The sequence below is a fragment of the Epinephelus moara genome, chromosome 4, assembly GCF_006386435.1.
Source record: "Epinephelus moara isolate mb chromosome 4, YSFRI_EMoa_1.0, whole genome shotgun sequence".
NCBI lineage: Eukaryota > Metazoa > Chordata > Actinopteri > Perciformes > Serranidae > Epinephelus > Epinephelus moara.
Window position 1 is genome coordinate 40338794 of NC_065509.1, and position 21177 is coordinate 40359970.

Genomic DNA, 21177 nt, shown 5'->3' on the forward strand with positions numbered 1-21177 from the left:
GGGACATCACTATACCAGCACTGTTGTACTGATGGTCTCTGGTCTCCTGTCACTCCCACATCAGCAAAAACACGTGGGAACATTTATGTTCCACGAAGCCCAAACGCTACGAGGGAAGAGGAAAATCTAAATGCACCAGGCCCTCGAGAGGGCAGAAGAAAAGGACAAAAATAGTAAACAGAAGCAAATAGAGTACACACAATTTCATGGATGATAAAATAAGGAGGTTTGATACACAGAGGATGTCTCAGATTAAAGCACTGTAGTAAGACAGGCCATGGGGAAAAACACTGAAAACCTGGAGTCTGGAGAAAGATATTGACCAACTGAAATTGATAAAATGTCACTGGGATCCATGCAGCAGGCGCCTCTGTGAGCCGAGCAAAACATAATCACATCAGGCATGTTAAGAGAAACTGACTCAAACTTTGGAACATTTAGTTTCAGAGCCTGTTTTGTTTTTCCCAGTGAAAACAATGCTCTCAGTATGACAGGGCTTTCACACCAACAGCAAGGCCATTATTTCCAATGGAGACAGCGGCTGTGCTCTTTCTTGGTCAGCTACATGAGCCACAGCAGTGTGCACTATGCTCATGTTCCATTAGGTTGTATAGCCAGAGCCAAATCAACTGACTGTCTGACACCATATAGGATGACCTCCACTGTACACCCAGTACATTCATCCAAGAAAAACGGTAAAAAACAAAACAAAACAAAACCAAAAAAGCCTAAAACCTAAAAAAGAACAACTGTTTTTTCAGTAGTCCAGTTGATCAACAATCTATTGTCCCAAACTAAATTTCTACTGTGCAGAGACATTATTTGCTGTAAGTGTATCTGTTCAACCAAGAAAATGATTGTCTCTGCAGTTGGACAGAAGATAGGAAGTGGGCATGCTACATACTGGAAGTCACGTTTTATCAATAATGTATTTTCTAGCCTAATATTCATTGGCATTACAATTGTTGTGCCTTCACTCAGGGGCAGTGAAAGTCAGTCTGCTTTCTTTCCCTTTCTTTTCTTTGTTTTTTGGACCCTTGATTTCCCCGTCTTGGTGAAACACACAACAGCATGCGTTAATGCTCCAGCAGCCTGAGCAGTCACTCACTTGGCTTTAGCTAGCATCATTAGATGGTGATATTCGGTTGAATTTAGGTTGTGATCAAAGGTCAATGTTGGGACCATCCACACACACACACACACACACACACACATTCACACTGGTGGCCAAAGCTATCATACATAGTGCCACCTGCTACTCAGTAACCACTCGGATTAGTTCAGTATCTTACCCAGTGAAACTTTGACATGCGGACTGGAGGAGCCGGGGATCAAACGCCAATCTTGAGATTGGTGGACGACCCGTTCTACCTCTGAGCCACAGCTGACCCCATTTAGTGGTATGGAGAAAAAAATGGAAAGTTTGCAAATCATCATAACGTCAATGTCCACACAACATAAAATTCTAATGTCTTTAGACATTTACAATGTCATCAACCCAATTTTCATTCCAACCAAAATTAAACATCTGCCCGATGTAAGAATCCGATGTTTTTCTGACATCATACTGACGTCCTGTGCCAGCTGGGTAAAGACAAATCCTAGAACGAGGGTGGACTTAACCATATTGCGCCTTTAACGGGTAAGAGGAGCCTCAAAGAGCTTCCACAACTACCATGCCCCCCTACCATGGGACTTTTTTTTCCTGATGACACCATAATAAATAAAATAAAATAAACCCAATTCCCCACCAAAATGATCTGAAATATAGCTCTGGCAATTTTTGTTGGTCAATAGGGCGGCAGTAGCTCAGTTCATGGAGACTTGACTTTCACAAAACTTTCAACGATTTTTATTAATTCAATGACTTTATCAGGTCTGGAAAATGTGACTGGAATTCCATGACTTTTCCAGGTTTTCCATGACCTTGGGAACCCTGAATCCAGCTACCACACAGAGCTTTTGTATCACTACTACAGCCTCCTCCTAATGCGCTCTCAGCCCGCTCTGCGCCGACTCTGTGGGGGCGACTACAGAATATAGCGATCACTTTTCCCAGGCTCAGAGCTGACACTTCCACAGGAGTCGTCTCATGGTAAACAGAGACAGAACGACAGTGGGGCAAGAAGACGCTGCTGAAGCAATACGCTGTGCAGAACTCTATAATAACATAGGATGTAACCCATGGTGAAGAAAAAAGTCAAAAAAACAAAATAAAAAAGTTCACATGCAGAAGGCTGGGCTGGGATTGTTCTATACATTGGATGAATATTGACGTCCAAATCCAGTACTCATGCCTGTACCTAATTATAAGGCTGTTGTATTAGACTGCGTTAGTGTTAGCTAGGTGTCCCTGCTGAGTGCATACACGCACATTATAAACTTCTAACCACAGTGAGATGGGTATTAAATAATTCATGTGTGATTAAAGTAACTTTCCTTTGGGTTTTGTATTTGTAAAGCATGAACTTTTTTTTTTTTTTTTTTACTTTGGTGATTAATTGTAGAGCCCAAAGCCAGAGGAGAAAGCAGACGATTAGAAATCATCCTGTCAGCCATTTCCTGTCCTGCTGTCCTCTGTTTGGTTGTTTCTGTGGGGCAGTCGTGACTGCAGCAAACAGAGCGGCTCTGCAGTGCAGTGCAGAGTTATTAGACACACAGTGTCATCCCCATGAGCTTCAGCTTAACTCTGACAGGGACACCAGGACAAGACACTACTGTCAACCATGAACCTCATGATTCCTATTTATCTGCCTCAGTCGCCAGTGTGGAGACTGTGTGAATCATGTTTGTTTATCAAGTCTGTCTGATCACATTGGAGCTAAATTTGTGACATTTTTTAAAATTGTTCTAATCTGCATGTGTTGGATTGGGAGGCATTTGTTGTCTAATTTGTGTCAGGCTTCCTTCTTTCCTTCTTGTATTTGTCAAGCGTAAATTCCCTCTGATGGTTAATTTGTGTCTAAAGCTTTAGCTGAGCTACAATGTGTTTTTATAAATCTTGTACATGCTGCTAACTCACACTACACATTTCAATTTGCCTTTCTGTACGGCGAGAACCTGCAACTCTTATGCTCCCATTGTACAGATCATTTGATCAGCCATGTATTAGAAGACAGAATGAATTCACCCTTCGCTAAGCCCCACCCCTTTGTGATGGTCCGACAAGCTGTTGGAGTAAGCATAGAGCCCACACTGTAACTAACTGCACTCCCTGATGAAATATTATCAAATTTTTAGACAAATGACAGAGTGATTCCAGAGAGAAGCAGACAGAGGGGTCTACAGTCTGTGTTTGAAGGATATATCCAGGATGTCAAACTGACTCAGCAGCAACAACAGGTTAAAAAGACAAAGATAGTTAGAAGCTAAAGCCGAACTATAGGCTACAGATCACAGTGTAAAAGTGAACCACCACATCACTGCTGATCGCCACAGTAGACAATGAATATAAAGGGAAACTTTGCTGATATTGAACCAGCTGTGTGGCATCACAGTGTGTGCAGATGAACAGTGTTTGGCTTCACCTCTGTGCTGCTGCCAGCACCCGGATATCTGCCGCCGGACGGGCAGGGATCTATGCAATGACCCACAGCTGGTTGAATATGAGCAAAGTTTCCCAATTTTCAAAACCAATTACGTATGCTTTTAGTTGCACTGCGATTAATTCATTTTAAAATTTATGTTTCCACATCAGCCGCATCAAGCGTCATCTCTTAGGAAACTAACTGAGCTCATCATGACACACTGCAGAGAGCAGCAGCAGGTCAGAGGTCACCTTGTGCAACTCGCTGATAACGGTTACATTCAGTGGATGCTGACCCTGTGTCACACACGTGTCCTACATGATGACATACAACCAAAGACCTCTGCTATGCTTTATTTTTCACCTAAGATTGAATTTAAACATTATAAATTTCTAGCTGTACCCTACTGATGGTCCAGTTATACTGCTGGATGTTATGAACCTGCTGTAATAATATTTTGTTGGCCGAAGAAAAATATATCAAACTCCAGCCTGTTAAAGTTTAGGTTAAATATCATGACATATTTGTAGCTCAGCAATATTTTTTCACCTGGCTATAAATTATATTACCCCCAAAACATCCCCGGACACCCCCGGGGGATTTGGAGCCTGAGATGGAGAACAACTGCTCCACAGTACTGCAGCAGTATTTGGTGTTCTATCTGTGAACAGATGCAAGCAAAATTCAATGTGCTGCAGTTTGTGATACAGCTGGTTTCCTGCACAGATCCTGCATATCACTCGGGTTGTTGGATAAGCCTCTTAACTGTCCTCATGAGACATGATCCAAGCTGCCACATACATCACACCTGCTGCGACTGAAATGATTTGGCATTGTTTACTGCATGTGTTAAAGAAAGGTGAGAAAAGACTTAATGAGAAAGGCTCCGTCATCGTGTCTGCCAGAGATCATATCTCCTCTCTTAAATATTCTTTTGTCCCATAAAACAGGAAAAATCCAACTACTGCAGCAGTTATTTAAATTTCAAAGTGTCTCAGAGCTTCTTTTCTCTTGCAGTTAATCCAGTTATTGAGCTTAAAGAGCGTTTTAATGCTATTCTGTTTCTAGGGGAGCAGCTTTGGTTCATGTTTACATCCTGTCAGCTACAGTGGAGGGTCATTATCTCAGTGACAACATTAAAAGTTTGCATTGGTGCCAGACTTTGGAGCCACTTAAATAAGTATTTCACTAGGGATGTGCCATATCATCTCGTTCACGATAATACCGGTATAATTTTTAATATGATATGAAAAATTCGACTTGTTGACATATGACGTCATACTGTTACCCATGGTAACAACAAGCATGGCTGAAAGCGCAATTAATACTGACTCTGCGGTGGTTCCAAAAAAAGGAGCAGCCTCAGTAGTGTGGAATAAACTGTGGCATCCTGAATGTTTTATGAACAGCCCCGGACTTCTCAGACTCTTTTAGCGACTTACCGCTCAGAGGGAACTCAGTCAGCGGGTCCTCTGGCAGCAGCACAGCGTCTCTCCCTCCCATTTCTCGGTGTCGTCTTGTGATTTTGTCATAAACCTTGTCATATTGTGATATAATTTCAGGGTCACATCGGTGCTACATGACCAGAGAAAATTTGAGAAAAAGGGCTCAGTGTATGTATTATTCATTGATTGTGCAATATAAGAAAAAGCTTGTTGGCCGATTCTGAAAGTTCATTTTAGAGCCAGTATCAGCCAATACTGATTCATTCCTACTACTCTCTCAGGCTAGCATCTGGTTCGGGCAGAAATATGCGGACCAAGCAGCACTCCAGCCTCTTCCTTTTACACCTTAGCAAGAATTATTTCAGACTGATGGGTTCATCTCCAAATCAATGTAGGGCATCTCAGCAGAGATGATACTGGTTAACGTTAGCTAAACAAAGTACAAATGCTAACTTAGTTAATTGATAAAGAAAATAACAAGTACCACTAAGTGATAAAGATTCAGCTTTATAGTAATAACAATTTGAAGGTTGGTTAGTGATGTTCACTGTGATTTGGTCATAACTGACCTATGGCTAAGTCCCGCCCTCAAAGGCGATGAGCCAATCACAGTGCGTATAGCCATTCCCATAGACTCGGACATTCTCTGCCTGGACGTCCATTGAAATGCATTACAGAAAGTCAGTTTTGTTCGGTTTTATGAGCTTTTTCGGAGATTTGAAGTTTAAAAATGGTCAAACGGTGTGCATGGGGTACATGCAACTCTGACACAAGGTATCCTGAGAGGCTGGGCGACCAGGTGTATTTTTTACACTTTAAACCACATCTCAACCGAGAAAAGTGTCTCCTTTGGATAAAGTTGTGTGGTAACGTTAGACCACAACATCAACTCAACGTGAATAAGATTAACAATGATGTCTACATCTGTTCTAAGGTAAGTCAACATTGTGTTTGAGGCAACATATTGTCACTTTGCTGGAAAGAAATATAAAGTTATCTTTAACATCTCTAGCTAACGTTAGCTAAAGTTAGCCTAACGTTAGCTCCTAGCTGCGTTGTTCATCATGTCACCTTGTTTGCTGGGAGTTCATTAGCCTATTTTGTTCTAGTTTTGTACTTTGGTGATCGTACATCATTGTTAGCTGTTGTCCAAAGGGCTCTAGTTAAGCTAACGTTAACTTCTGGAGCTTAGCTTCATTAACTTATCTGTAATGGCAGAGATAACAAAGGTTGGCAAACGTTATGCTGAATGATTCAGTGTAAATACTGTAGCACCAAACTAACGGAGAGACACTCTTGGTAAAGATGGTAAAAAGGCCGTTATCCTTTTCTCATATTCTGAGCCAAAAACCTTAACTTCAGTGGCACTTTAACTTGTTGTCTTTGATGGCGACGGCAACGAGATGCGGTTCACAAGCGTACACTGTGACCTGTAAATTTTGGCTTGTAATTTAAGCTTTTCATCGACCTTCTCAACAATAAAATGATGAATATATCCCTCCAATGCGTAGTTTAGGCCCTTTTGGTTACTTCTCAATGACATCTGGTCGTTATGTCCCCAAAATCATCAGTTGCCTCCTGCGAAATGCCGTGTACTGTGACACCTGCCATAGCGCCGGTCACTGACTGTTGACAGTTTGTCCGAGTGAGTGGAGGGGGCTTGGCTTAGCCATAGGTCAATTACAGCCTGGTCAGTGATGACAGGTCGGACCTGCGCCGTTTGGTCAGGTATCATGATGTAACTGTTTTGAACTGAACAGGGGCTCGAGTTGAGCCACGATCTGTTTGGAGACCAATAACGAGGAAAATGAATGTGTACATTTAGATGTAAAACCATCAGTCAACCTCGTATAATGTGTTTTTTTAAATTTGTAGAAGCATTTTTCAGTAGAAGGTGAAAGCACACAGGATGGATTAAAGTGGGCCGGACCTGTTCACTTCAATAGGCACCAAAGTGACACCTATGCAAAATTCGAATGATGTCATAAATGTAATGACCTTTCATTTTCTTGGTTACATTTTGGGCTACTGCAATAACAAAGAGGAAATACAGTTGTGAGGACTGTTTATATTGTTAAGTTTGAAAAGGTCTATTAGTAATCTGCAGAGTAGAAATGCTACAAATTTGTTAAAAACAGCTTCAAACATCTTTAAATATTCTTGCATTTCTTTGATTCAGATGATGATTAATTAAAACTTTGAGTTATTTTGGCGGTCTATCACATTTATCAAGATAAATCTTTGGGCTCTAGTAATTTAAAATGGCCATCGTTCATTGCTTTTTGATATTCCATATAAAGTGCCAAATAAGATTATACTAAATACCCTTAAATCTAATTAAGTGGAACATAAATGGAAAAAAACAAGGTTAAGGAGGAAAATAAATGAATAGAACCTAGCCCTGGTTATATATGTGTTCTCAGTGCTGCAGCTCTGACACTTCACAACCTGAAATGCAGGAGATCAACTGTCAGAATTTGAGATAACTGTTGTGTTCAGAGCATCAGCCAAACCCTCAATACAATACGCACAGGCGTGCATCATGAAATGCTGATGACTCTGCATCACTGGGGCAAAAAAAAAAAGCCTAAGCAAACTAGTCAAGTGACTTTCTCTGCTTGGAAACTGCAGCCGACCCATGCACAGTCGTCCTATAAATAGTCCTGCATCGCTCTCTCGGCTGTAGCTTGCAGGCTGGCAGCTCTGCAGTCACGACTGCCCCCGATCGCTGCTAGAATGAGGCTAAAGCTCCCTTCCTTTAGGCTCACTGGGTGTACTGCAGCTGCTCCTCTCCTCCTCTCCCTCTCTCTGCAGTCACGGGTTGTCGCTGCGTCAGAGCCAAGCTTTACAAGCTCAGCTGATCATCACAACCATATACGGCAATCCTTTGAGCTCCCAGCACACCTTGACGTCATGGGGACTTTCGTCATACACCAATGACGACACACTCGGGTTATGTATCCATGCTATTATTATATTACTACAGCGTGTGAGGGAGGGAGGGGTGATGAATCTAGTTCAAGTCCCCCCCCCCATCGAGGCTCCAGTGGCGATCACTTTTCATTATCCCACTCTGGCGTCATGTTGCGTTTTATAACAGTATTATGTATGGCTCTAGGTGGGAGAATTAACTACACAAACACATGCAAATGGATAGCGCAGCTGGCAGATGTTTATACATCAGCAGCTGTTGTGTAAGTCTTTCTTTCTTATGCATGTTTCCTGCAGCAAACTGCATCAGTGCTGCAGACAGTTCTCTCTCATCCACACAGATTCCTACTCACTCTGATACAGCCTGTTTCCAGATGTTTACTCCTCAACAAATATTAACATGTTGAACAGTGAAACTGACATGTATGCTACAAAGTCTGTACTTCTCCACAGCTGCTACGTGCATCTGGTTTGTTTAAAAGGAAAAAAAGCAGGACCTGTTTATCTGATTTTCAGAAGCTGTCACAAGTAGATTTCTCCATGTTTGGTTTGAATTTTAAAATGCTTTTATCATAAAATCTTGTACTAGGGCTGAGTTTAAAGTGGTGCCAGGATGTGTTTTCCTCAGAATTTTACAGATCGTATCCCCTAACTTTGTCGTCAGGGTGACTGTTCCCAGTTGGTCATTTGCAGATCAAAAGACATCCAAGCATCTCGGTTCAAACTGAGCTAAATGTGATTAAAAAGTTAAACATTTGCAGACTTGTTGTATGCCAGTGGCTCCCAATCTGGGGGTCCTAACCCTCACTATGGGTCCCCAAAGCTTCACAGGGGGTCACAAGGTCTCCTCGAATTTACGCAGGGGCATAAACATAAGCCCCTTTTTTTAAAAGATTATTTTTATGGGCTTTTTGCCTTTAATGGACAGGACAGTATGTGAAATTGGGAGAGAGAGAGTGGGGAGTGACACGCAGCAAAGGGCCACAGGCTGGAATTGAACCCACGGCCGCTGCAGCGAGGCATTGCCTCTGTACATGGGGCACCAGCACTATGCACTACACTACCGACGCCCCACATAAGCCCTTTGTTAATAGGAATTGTGCAAATTTGCAGGAAAGCCCAGTCAGTCTTTTTTCAGCATTGGCAGTATAAATAATATAAGTCGGTGATTCTCTCATAAGTCGGCCCGTTCTTCACCGTCCCTGTCATCTGACGGTTAATGGCCTCTTCGTTTGCGAGGACAAGGAGGGCGTGCAATTCTTTGTCTCCCCAGTTGCTCATCTTTACAGTGTCTGTCAGGTTTGTGTTTCCCTCTTGCTACTAGCTGCTCGCTAATTCCTGCTATCAGCTGTTTCCTGTTTATCCACCGCCAGTGGCTCGCATGTGCAGCGTCATCAACAGCTCCTCCCACAAGTCATCAACAGCCCCTCCCGTGGCGGAAGGGCGCCTCAGTCTTTTTAACCTAAAAGGGTTCCACCAATATGTCTACCCTACGAGGCGGAAAATTGGGCACCTCGGATCAACTCGCCAATCCGGCTCTGTGTGTCTAATTTGACGAAAATCTGGCAGTGTAAAAGGGGCTATAGACAGTGCAAGTATTGCGGTTGCACTGGGACCTGTGAGGTGGGGGGCCTATAGAGAGAGTGGACCCTCCAACAATGTGTGGGGCGGAGCATTGGCCCTTATTAGTGACTGCCACCTCAGAAATAGGCCTATGTTCAAGGAAGAACTCTTATTAAATTCAAAAAGGTGCCATTTATGCCGTTGAAAAAGGGAAACTCATTTGTATCATGTTGTCTTTTTGTTGTTTTGTAAAATAGTCTGTAGCATCTACAACAAAATTATATGCTTATTCTATAAAAAAAACTACAAAATGATTAAATTAAATGAATAAGTTCTTTTAATGTTTTCTGACATTTTATCAATATTGTATTGTAAAATTTGTATTAATTTTAATAATGTAACCCTCGATGTTGTGCTTCACAGTTGGAGAAGTTATAACCTGTGCAGCATCTTTGCGCACTCAGTAGAGCATCGTAGGTCGTAGCCTGTGATTCAGTAGGTGCTGTCATTGTACAGTCTGCAAACATTAAACTTGATGGCGTACCCAAGTTTATTAGATCCATGTCGCACAGTGTAGCTGCACTAAACTTATAAGATTGCTAAAACCTCACAGTCTGTGGGAGGCTTTAATAATAAACTATAAAATAATTAAATCAAATGAATAAGTTGATATTTTCTTTGGTATTTTTTGTCATACAGATGCAGTGATGATTGCTAGGGATTAAATATGTTGATGTTGTCAAGTGTTGAGTCTCTGTTTGATCATGTGGCAAGACGATGTGTGCACAATAGTGTCCTCTAGAGCCCATCGTAGAAGCATGCACTGGGGCCAGTTGTAATTAACTTACGCCACTGGTTGGATGTACTGCCAATTCTCAGATACGGCATTGGAGATGGATTATTAAAAAGTGAAATGAACATTCAGTTCACAGTCAACAGCTCTGGTAGTCAATTATTTCAACTTATGTAAACCAAGAGCCAATCAAAAGTGTTGTTTATATTTCTGTTTTTTATAATAAGTGCAGTGCTGTCATAACAATGGTTTTACATAACGTAGACTGAAAATCTTTTTCAGTTTCAGCCTTGATCTCTTTTGCAAATCAGTGCTTTATTTTTTTTTTCAAGCACAGTAATGGGAGAAAAAAAGCACACAATTTTTACGGCCTGACAACTTCCTTGTAGAATCAATGAACATTTGTGGTTTGGGATGAAAAGATTTTGTTGTTTATTTTCCCGACTTGAAATTGTTGGACACTCTACCAGCGGGGGATACCTATTTTTGGGGGGAAATACATGTTGGCACAACAGTTGGCCGGCTCCTGCACACCGCTGTCAGTCAAATGCTTGCTGGGTTGTGAATTCTTACGGTTGAAAAGAGTGCAAAACTTTTCCGAACAGATTCTCTGGGGAAATGAAATGAAAGTGCAGTGAGAGTTCAACAAACATGCAGAGAGAGTGTAACGAGTCTGTGTCTCAGAAACTAAACACTGACAGAAGTGCATGCAGATACTCTGTGTATCCACACAAACGTGTGTTTAATGCTGAAATACACACATTTATTTTCTGACCAGAACAATAACATGATGCAGAAATGGATGTGGGTGCAGAGGTCGTTCACACCCAGAGAGAGGTGGTGTATTTTGGTACTGCTTTCTACAATAGCACTAACTCATCAGGTGTATTTTTGCATCTGCATTAACATAATATCAGCCTGGTGAGACCGTCCTGATGACGTGAGCTCAACATTCTGTTTGCTTGGTGCCGCCCTGCCTCATATCTTGGCATTAAAATCCAACTGGGGCCAATCAGTGATCTGCACCGTAGTTGACAATGTAACCAGCCAATCAGGGTCTGTGTTGTGAATGACTGAGCCTGTCAGTGGCAAAACAAGCACTTTTAGAGGATGTACACTGATGGTGCAAACATACCGAGTGGTTACATTGCAACCTGTTTTATGGCTGTTGGCTGCAGCCCTCTATCTCTCAATACTGGAACAATTCTGAAAACAGTTGTTCCCACAAAACAGGGACACTAAGCTCCAGTTTAAAAAATACCAAACGCATCCTTTAACCATATTAGAAGTGGTACATTTCGTGTGTTGAGGATGAGAAATGAGTCCACAGAAACATAATTTTGCATACACTGACCTGATTTAGTTGTCAGCACAAGAACTGAGCTCAAATCGACATATTATCTTGTAACAGACTTAAAGACACAAGCCATGTTTCCATCAGCCTGTTTAGATGCGCATCTAGAAGTATCGCATAGGAAAATTATGATGGAAACACCAAAATTCGAATTAAAATCCCCTGATTCGCACCAACTAAAATACGCTCGCTTTAGCCGGGTTTTGGTTTATTCGAAAAAATGTTGATTCACAAAACGGGGGATGGAAACAGTTATGCTCGCATTAAGTCTGACGTAGCGCACCTCTCTCCATGGTGATATCCACACTCTGGGTCGGGAAGGCAGTAATGCATTTACAAGCTGGTTGCCAACCGCCAGAAAACGTAGAAAAAGAAGAATGCGAGACTTGTTTTGTTTCCGGTTCTGCGGAAAACTTGCGCGAGTTCGTAGTTTTCACCAAAGTCCGTACATTTAATGGAAACACACAGGATTCGTATTTCTTTTAATGCGCATTTCCCAATGATTCAAATCACTTTTGGATGGAAACATAGCTACAGTATATATTACACACGGCAGAGCAGAAAACAAACTGTCAGTGACCGATCAGTAATAAAACCACACTATAGTTGTGGTAGTCACAGAGCGCATTTACTTTACAAGCACTGTTCTCAGTTTCGTGATGTTCATTTGCATTACAAAATTATAATTGCCGACTACCTGACAGCACGTAGACAAACAAGCTGAGAGGAACGTGCCAACACACCTACTGTCACAAGCTCTGAGCCAAAAATACAGAATACTTGACATTTGATTCAGAGACACTACTGACATGCAGGTGTGGAACATTCTTAGTCGAGGCTGAATCTGTTTCCCTCTCTGTGTTTAATAACCTGCATCACAAGGACCCACATCTACAGAATCCACAGGACATGATGCAAAATACCAAAATACCTGATCACAAACTGCTGCAGGTTGTTGTTTGCCTTAGATTTTTTTTTCTTGACAGCTCATGAAACAATAAGCATATATTAGCCTGATTAAAACAAGCGCCTTGAACTGTTTTAATTAAGGGTTCAAGTTAGAAAGTCTCTGTCACATCTTCAAACTGCAGATGATCAAATGTTTTACCACAGTAAATGTTATCTAAGAGCATGTACGCTGAATACTGCAGCTGACTCATAAGTATTAAGTTTAATCAGGGGATGTGTTATAAAAAATGTTGATCAAACACAGATTAAAGTTTGCTGTATATTCCATCTGCGGATAAACAACTAGACATCATTACAGATACTTTGAAAGGGACTTTTTATGCTTTGCTATATTTTGTTTTACATATATTATTACAATGTCGGATTTTCATAAAAAAAATATCAGCAATGTTTCAGATAATTAGGTCAATGTATGTAAAAGTAATTCCTGTATGCAACAACCTCCAGACTGTTCTGAATATGATTACAACATTTGTTCTACTTTGGCTACAAGCTGATGTCAGATCCTGATGAGTTTCTTAATATGGTCATCTGCCACAGGCACGCTGGTTCAAGTATTCACATTACGTAGCCTATGATGCTACATGCTAACATGAGTCGGGTTGTGGATGTTGTTAATGTCTCCCTGATTTCAGATCATATTCAGAAGGTGCTCAGAAGGTTTAATTGGTGATATTTCGTGGTAAAAAGTGTCACTGTTCTCTGTTACAGAAATTGACAGACTGGATTGTAACCTCTTCTGTGCTTTATCTTTCTCGGCAGCTGCTAGTTTAAGTTCATGCCACTACCGTATTATAAACAATAGCTTATTTGCATATGACATCATACATCAGTGTATTGTCCAGATGGTCGGCAGGCGAGAGGCAAAGACAACCAACACTGCACAGGTGATGCCTGTAATTTGAGCTGTTTATGGCTGTTCCAATCGACCAAATTGGGAAAAACTGAAGACCACTTCAAGTCCCAAAAATAATCTGATGTAAAGGGGAGAAGTAAAAAAAAATCACTGAGAAACAGCAGTAGATGTGGAACAAAAATCCTCCATTTTCAGTCTGGAGGAGCAGAGTCAACTAATGTCAAACTTAAACATCAACGCATTGTGTTAAACATGTTAAAATACGGTGTGACAATGTCTTGTTTTTAGCTACAACTCAGATTTTTATGGCGTTTCACCAGACCTCTGGGACCGGTTAACCTAGTAGGTAGAAGACAGTAGCTGAAGTTAGCCAACGTTAGCCAGTAACGTTAGCCTGACAGCAGTGCATCCATGTACAGAGTTGAGGTATAAAATGCAGTTACACTCAAACATATTTACTCACCAGGCCTAAAACAAGACAACAGTTGTTTCAGTCATGTTTTAGCTCACTAGACTCTTGTACGCCTTCATCGGCTCGCCTTGTAACATTAGGAGGTCTGGAGAACGAGCTAATCGGTCAAATTGTGAATAAAAAAAAAAAAATGTGTTCTTTATGGGTCGCACTTTCAACATGAGTTTCAATTATCTGCTGCCTGAGGATTCATCCAGCTCTTTAATGTAGTCACTTTCCTCTGTACTCACCTCAGGCAGTGCATGGATTTATCACTTCTCGCCCTCCATCTGAATTTTGTGCATCATAAAAGTCACTTGACTGCAAACAAGCTATTTGAAGAGACTCACACAGTAATGCTCTATGATCGGTGACTGTTTTGGAAACTCTTCTTTGATGGTGTTTTCAAAAGGTTTGCTGACAATAAACACTGAAGCTGTCATCTGAGCAGAAACATTTTTATTGCAAAAGCTTCAACATTTTGACAAAGTCTACATTTCCTCTTACATGTAGCTGGTCTCCCAGGTTTGATCTTTTTACATCACATATGTAGCTTGCTGGATGCAGGACTGGAGATATAGTACTAGAGCATGTAAAATTTGAGCTGTGCACATAATTCTCAGCTCTAGATTCACGCTGCATGTAACTTGCTAAAGAAAGTATGTTGTTCAGGTTCACACACTGACCGTGAGACTCCAGATATTGACACTTTTCAAAAACAGTGAAAAACAAATTTACCACTGATAATGTCGCGGGGCAAAAAGAGTACGATGACAGCGCATGGACAAACAAGACGGCAACAGCTGCACTGTAAACACTGCGATCAAGCCAGCCAACACTTGGGTTTTGATGCACGTCTATTATGCTGTTACGGTACGGGTACTTGGAGCAGCCAAAGAAGCTGAAGAAAGTCTTGCATTTCGGCATTTAATCTATACATCATGTATTAAATAAGACTTGTTAAATGTGTGACATCACCATGGACGTTTTAATATGATTAAAATAAATAACAAAGAAGCGCAATGGATTTCTGCTCGGACTATGATCATAAGCAGTTTCACTGTGCATTACTGTAGAAGGAAAATCAGCTCATGTGATACTGTAACTCACTGAACATTTCCTTCTTTATGTTGTTTTCCATATGTTCTCTGACATTTATCCTAACGATATGAGGCGGTCTTTGTGGAAAAAAAGCTTGTTTAGTGGACTAACTTTGCACTTGAAGGTTGCCCGTTCACTTACGTTTTAACAGGTCTGACGCTACTATGTGCCCCGGCTGTATCTAGGCTAACGGCTAACATGCTAACTATTATTTTTATGTCACTAGTCACTTGAAACAAATTTAGGACGACAGGAGACAGGTTGAAATAAACCGAAATTTCCCTTAAAGTGTAATCCTGCTCTGCATTACACCAACTATGAGCATTTAAAATTTAATTTATTTTACTGTACAGGTCCTGAGAAAATTAAATGTTGCAGCAGTAGATGTTGTATTTCTTTCAGTCAAATCAGGCCGAGGCAGAGGTACCAAGTAAGGAGGACAAATACACCAAATGGTGCGGGTAAATAAAATGTTTTGGTGCAGGTAATTTTAAAAATTACAAAAGTACATGTGCAGTGTACATGTGCGTGACCCTGCGCATGTTATGCTTTTATATTGGAGGTTCCCACAAACGCCTGAACACATCATAAAGCCAAGTGTATCTAATGAGTAATACAGTATCACAGAGCCAAAGGATGGACATGAAGAAGCAGTGCAGAAGGAAAGCTGAACAGAAAGAAGTTCAGGAGACAGTTGAAGGAAGAGACCTGGGTATGTCAGGTGAGATCAAAAAAAGAAGAGAGATTTTTGAGGAAACCCGACGCTGGACCACCACCATGCAGAAAGCAACCAGGTACTGTTGTAGCATCTCTAGCTGACAATACAAGTCTTTGAATTGGACTGGGCTGCACCCGCTGCAGGAGGGAGGAAGGAAAGAAGGAAGGAAGGTAGGAAGGAAGGAAGGTAGGAAGGAAGGGAAGAAAAAACATTTAAAGTGACAGGATGAAAAATGAATTCAGGTTTTTTACACTGTATACACCTGTGTGTGTATTTGTGTACCTCTACTGTTACTATGGTTACCAAGGAGCAGTTTTGGCAAACATTTCTCACCCAAAATTACCTCAGGATTGGCACCTGAACTGTTTCAGCTCAGGGGCATTTACGTCCCACATGAAACTGGGAGAGTAATGCATCATCTGTGTGTGTTCACATGTCTGGGAGCCTCCTACCTTGTTTGGCTCCTGCAGCGTTCTGAGCTGCCTCCTCCTTGGCTTTCTGCTGCTCCGCGATGGCAGCCAGTTTGGCCTCGTGCACCTCCTTCAGGGCGTTCCACTCCTTCCTGTTGTTCAACAGGCGATCCAGCATGGGGGTGATCTCCGGGTGGAAACGACTGAACTCCTGGAGAGCAGGACGAGTCAACACAAATTAAATCACAGCAAATCAATAGAGCTTTGTTAGGTCCAAACAGTTATTAAATCTTAGAAATACAACACTAACAAATGAGTTTTAGACGGTGCTGACAAAGTCGATGATGGTAATCAAGTTGTACACCTGAACCATCTTGAAATAAAGTTACCTGGCCGAAACGTCAATACCAACTTAAAATACCATCAGTTTCTGATTGAGACAGACTCAAGATCTAACGTAACAGGTGTCACACCTGCACGTACAGCTGCAGGTGTTAAAAAGAGTCAGTAGTGAATGTTTCTGTGTGGTGTGACGTCTCACCTTGTACACGAAAGCGCAAACGAAGTCGATGAAACCACACTGCAGCTTTGGCAGCTCATCTGCTTTGTTTCTGTCCATCATGGGCTGAAGGGGGAGAGAAAGGTGTCGTTATCAACTGTACTGCTTGTATATTAATGACTTTATAAAGATCAAATGTGTCAACTTATTTCAAAGGGTATCTTCTGTACTTTTTTTAACCTGGATTCTATTTCCCCGTGTTTTTGTGCCTTTCAGCCCTAGAGTCATCTCCTTTGGTCTGAATCAGGGACTCATGTTGTTCCAAAGTTGTATAATTGCCTAGAGTTGGTTCATGTTCTCACGGCAGCATTTACAAGCGGACCAGATCAAATGCCTTGTGTGAGAAAGCTGCTCTTGATTGGTCAGAATCTCCATGTGGGAAAAATCCAGGAAGTAAAGCAAACGTTGAAGAAGAGTACACTTGCAAGATAAATGTGTCACTTTCTAATGTCACAATGGAGGGACAACTACGCAGGTTGATTTTAGCGCTGCTCATCGTGGACTATATTGCTGTCATTGTTCATTTTAGTCAAACCATACAGTTTGAAAACGAGGCGCGGCTCCAACTAGAAAACAATGTTTTGATGCATTGGATGTGCTGAATGTGCATATTAAGGCAGTACAGGAGGAGGTGCACATTAATAATCCTCCAGGACTGTAACATGCTCATGTTTAACCCAAACAATGTGTCATGTGACTGCAGTTGCTTCACATCCAGGTCGGAACACCTTCTCACCACAAACCAACCGCACCAGAGTTTGTTTGTAACCGGACTGAGACCACCTCTTCAAGAAGGTCTCGGCCCGGTTGTTTTGGTGCACACCTGAGTGTGATTGCTGTGTTCACACCTGCCCAAATGAACCGCACTGAGGGGGCAAACAAACTTGAGCCCTCTCGGGTAGCACCCTGCTAAAGTTGCTCTTATACTGTATATTTTTCCAGATGTTTAATACTGTATTGTTTAAAAACTGGGCCCTAACCCCGCCCTGAGTGACCCTGACCTGGGGAACACATTGGTTGTGAATCGCTAAAATTGTGGTCATTGTATTTAGTGTGTAATTTGAAGCCTTCTCTGGCACAAGAATTTCCTTCAGGATAAATAAAGTTCTATTGAATTGAACTGAATTGAAGTGAAGTTGACCTCTGACCTCTTGGCAGAGTCTTGTTTATCAGCTGCAGTACCATCACAAAGGAGGACAGAGCTCCATCCTCACTGACTGAGAAACTGTGGGTTCACTCAGTTTGTACAAAAGAAGCCCAAACAGAGTGTCGCTTATAGAAAAGCATCACTTTGAGAGTTTGAATTAATATGTGGCGCTACATTATATTCACATTAGCAGCCACTTCCAAAAAGACGTGAGCGTGAGCAGCACACTGGACTGTAGAAACCTGTCACAGTTCATGCAGGCTGTAATTGCCCACCTACATTTGTGTCGCAGCCTCTGCAGAGGTTTTTGTTTTTTTTTCCTTGTCAGACTACAGTGAGTCACAGATTCGACTGCTGGGAAAACACAAACTGATCAAAATGAAAAGTTTTCCCTTCTGACACAGATGCTATTAAATTCGGAGCACTGTGAGGTTACAGAGTGTGGGATGGTGCTTCTCGCACTTCAAGTGTCTCAAGGACACGAGGGAACGAAACAGAGAGAGACACAGAGGCAGAATGGAGGAGAGGGAGCCAGGGGAGGGTACGGTCGGCTGGGTTAGGGCCACAGTACCCGCTCTTTCTGTATCAGTGCTCCACATAATGGCCTGTACATCGCTCAACACCACCGCCACAAGGAACTAAATCTGTCTTTTCATTTTGTCTTCCCACTGCGTCACTGTGTCTCTTGTTCTCCTCTCTCTAATCGTGTCCTTCCTGCTCCCCATCCTAAATTGAAGCCTCAAGGAGAGCCTTGTCTTGCCTTAATTCCCATGATTCCTGTCCACCCACCAAATCCTTTTTCTCCTCCTCTCAAACTTTAACTCACTGGCACAAACTTAAAAAAAAAAACACTGGAGAGATGGTCAAACAAAGTAAACTGAAAAATCCACCGACACAAAAAACTTTTTACAATTCAAAATAACTGAAATGATTGATCAGACATTTAACAGCTTTATGCAGCAGTTTAAATGAGCATCATTATGTAGTTCAAACTATTAACTCACTTGCAACTGCTGCAGCTTCCTGGGTCACCATATTCACACGACTGGTTGTCCCTTACACTATGTAGCCAAGATAACGACCATTGGCCACCAAGATGGCGATCACTGACGTCATGCAGCATTCCATACTCAACTTTTCGACAGTTATGAGCAGTGTTGGGCAGTAACTAATATTACTTTTTCCAGTAATGAGTAGAGTAACTAACTACTAATAATATTTCAGTAATAATATTACAGTTACCCCAAAGCTAAACAATTCATTATAACGTTATTTATATTATCACGTCACTACTGACTTAAAATACGACCATAACATCAGCGGACTCATTTAGGTAATCGTCGCCTTGCGTAGGCACGTCACAAAGCAGCGAGCTAGTTTGGAACATGGAAACTTTTACCGTAGCAGCTGGAAATATTCCCAATACCTTGATTTCGTCAGGGGGAAAGATGACAAGAACACTACTGCGACATGTAGTCGGACTATAACTCTTTCCACTATGAAAAACACGTCCTCAAACATCCGGTCTGAAACATCTCGGCTGCTACAATCGACAGCACAACAACATGAAGCTCTAGGAAATACACCCCACCAAAGGTGAGCCCTCCTCAGGTTGGAGGTTGGCTGTAGCCCTACACTGGCTAATCAACCAAAACTGGATTTTACTCGTGGACAGCTGCAGCTACAAAGAAGTGATTAAGCTTGTGGATGACATGTTGCTCCACAAGTGAATCTCCATCTTTGAGCCAGATCTTTGAGAAAAATACCGTCACAGGCAACTGAAATAGTTTGCAAGGTATCTAGCCTTAGCTACACTTATGGGTGATTACCCTGACGTTCACACAGTGGAACACATCTGAATTTTGGGGAGATACACAGTTACTAATTTTAAGGGTGAAATGAAAAAAAAAAACAATATTACGAGTAGTAACGAATTACTGGTGGCAGGGAGTAACAAGTGAAGTAACATTATTACTTTTGAAATGAGTAACGATTTTTAGAGAAGCGAGCTGAACGCTGGTTATGAGTGCACCATCTCAGTACTCATAGTGCACTACATTTTGCCACACTTGTCAATATGAACACACTGATGCACTCAAAACATCAACTGTAAGTACAAGATAAAACTGTTAACCATCTCTGCACTTATAAAATCTCATAGAAACTTTTTACTTCCTGCCATAACCCATCTGATAATAATAATGTTGGTCATTATTGATTCTCAAAGAGAAGTCCTCTCCTCTGAGGCCAGAGGTCGACTTTAAATCGAACTGCAGCTCTGTTAAAGCTGGAGGATGTTCAGTGTTTTAGCTTCAGGGAATGTCGATATAAGATAAAAGCATCTGCCCCTCTAAACCTTCTTTTTAGTATCTCTCTCTCTGTCTCAAGCATTTCGCTCTCCGTGTCCTTACAATAGGATTTTGCTCCAGGACTGTCCTCTCCAGGTCTCCCTGCTCCCAGAACTCTGCAGCGACCGACAACGCCACCTAGAGGGTGAATCAAAAAGGAATTTGTGTCAGTGGTGCAGCTGACAACATGAGTGACAATAAAAACAATCACATGTACAATTATTTAATTTTGATCATCAGCACACTCTGAGTTCTTCGAATGAACTCAAAATATGTGGAGGTTGAGCTGAAAACCAAATTGTGTTATACTGATTTTTGAGAAGTTAGGGTTACATCTCAACTTTCCTGAGCCCAAAATGTCATCTTTAAAGGGACCAATTATGCAGTTATGCTAATTTTTTTAAGTTCATATTTATATTTTAGGTTACTATTAGAACATGCTTACATGTTCCTATGTTCAAAAAACCTTTATTTTCCTCATACTGTCTGTGCTGGAACACCTGTGGTTTACTCTCTGTCTGAGACGCTCCGTTTTTTTTTAAAGCCCCTTTCAAAAAGTCCAGTCTACTCTGATTGGTCAATGTGTCCAGGTCTTCCGCCTCTTGGCATCACTGCACCATCATTGTAGGTGGGGAATGACTTTAATCAGGGTTCCCACACATATTCATGGACAAAATTTAAAAATTTTACCTGACTTTCAAGAACCCATACTAAGAAATATTGTCTTGCCCCATTTGCCTGCCGTTTTTCAAACCAAAATCAGATTCATACTCTATTCAAACCTGATTTCAGCCAGCTGACATACATGAAGAGAGAGAGGGACTGTGGGGAGAAAATGAAGAGACGTACGTAATGGTAAACAAAACCTCACACACTGACACATATAGACACTTTTGCTGTTAGTAAAGTGTTAAGTTTTGTGGTGGGCGGGGCTTAGCTAGCACTAGCAAGTTCTATTGGCTTGTTTCAGACAATGGAAGAAGATAATGCGAGTGGTGCGTTCAG

The 21177-nt window shown here is 41.5% G+C and overlaps 1 protein-coding gene across 1 annotated transcript in view; it reads right to left on the reverse strand.

The window, feature by feature from the left end:
* Positions 1–21177, reverse strand: part of pde6a (phosphodiesterase 6A, cGMP-specific, rod, alpha) — an 87600-nt gene that overhangs the window by 13776 nt on the left and 52647 nt on the right. Inside the window, exons 22-24 of the mRNA XM_050042813.1 lie at positions 20236–20310; positions 16660–16743; positions 16161–16329 (exon numbers count right to left, since the gene is read on the reverse strand). Coding sequence (XP_049898770.1) covers positions 16161–16329; positions 16660–16743; positions 20236–20310 — 328 coding nt within the window. The remainder of the gene's footprint in view (positions 1–16160; positions 16330–16659; positions 16744–20235; positions 20311–21177) is intronic.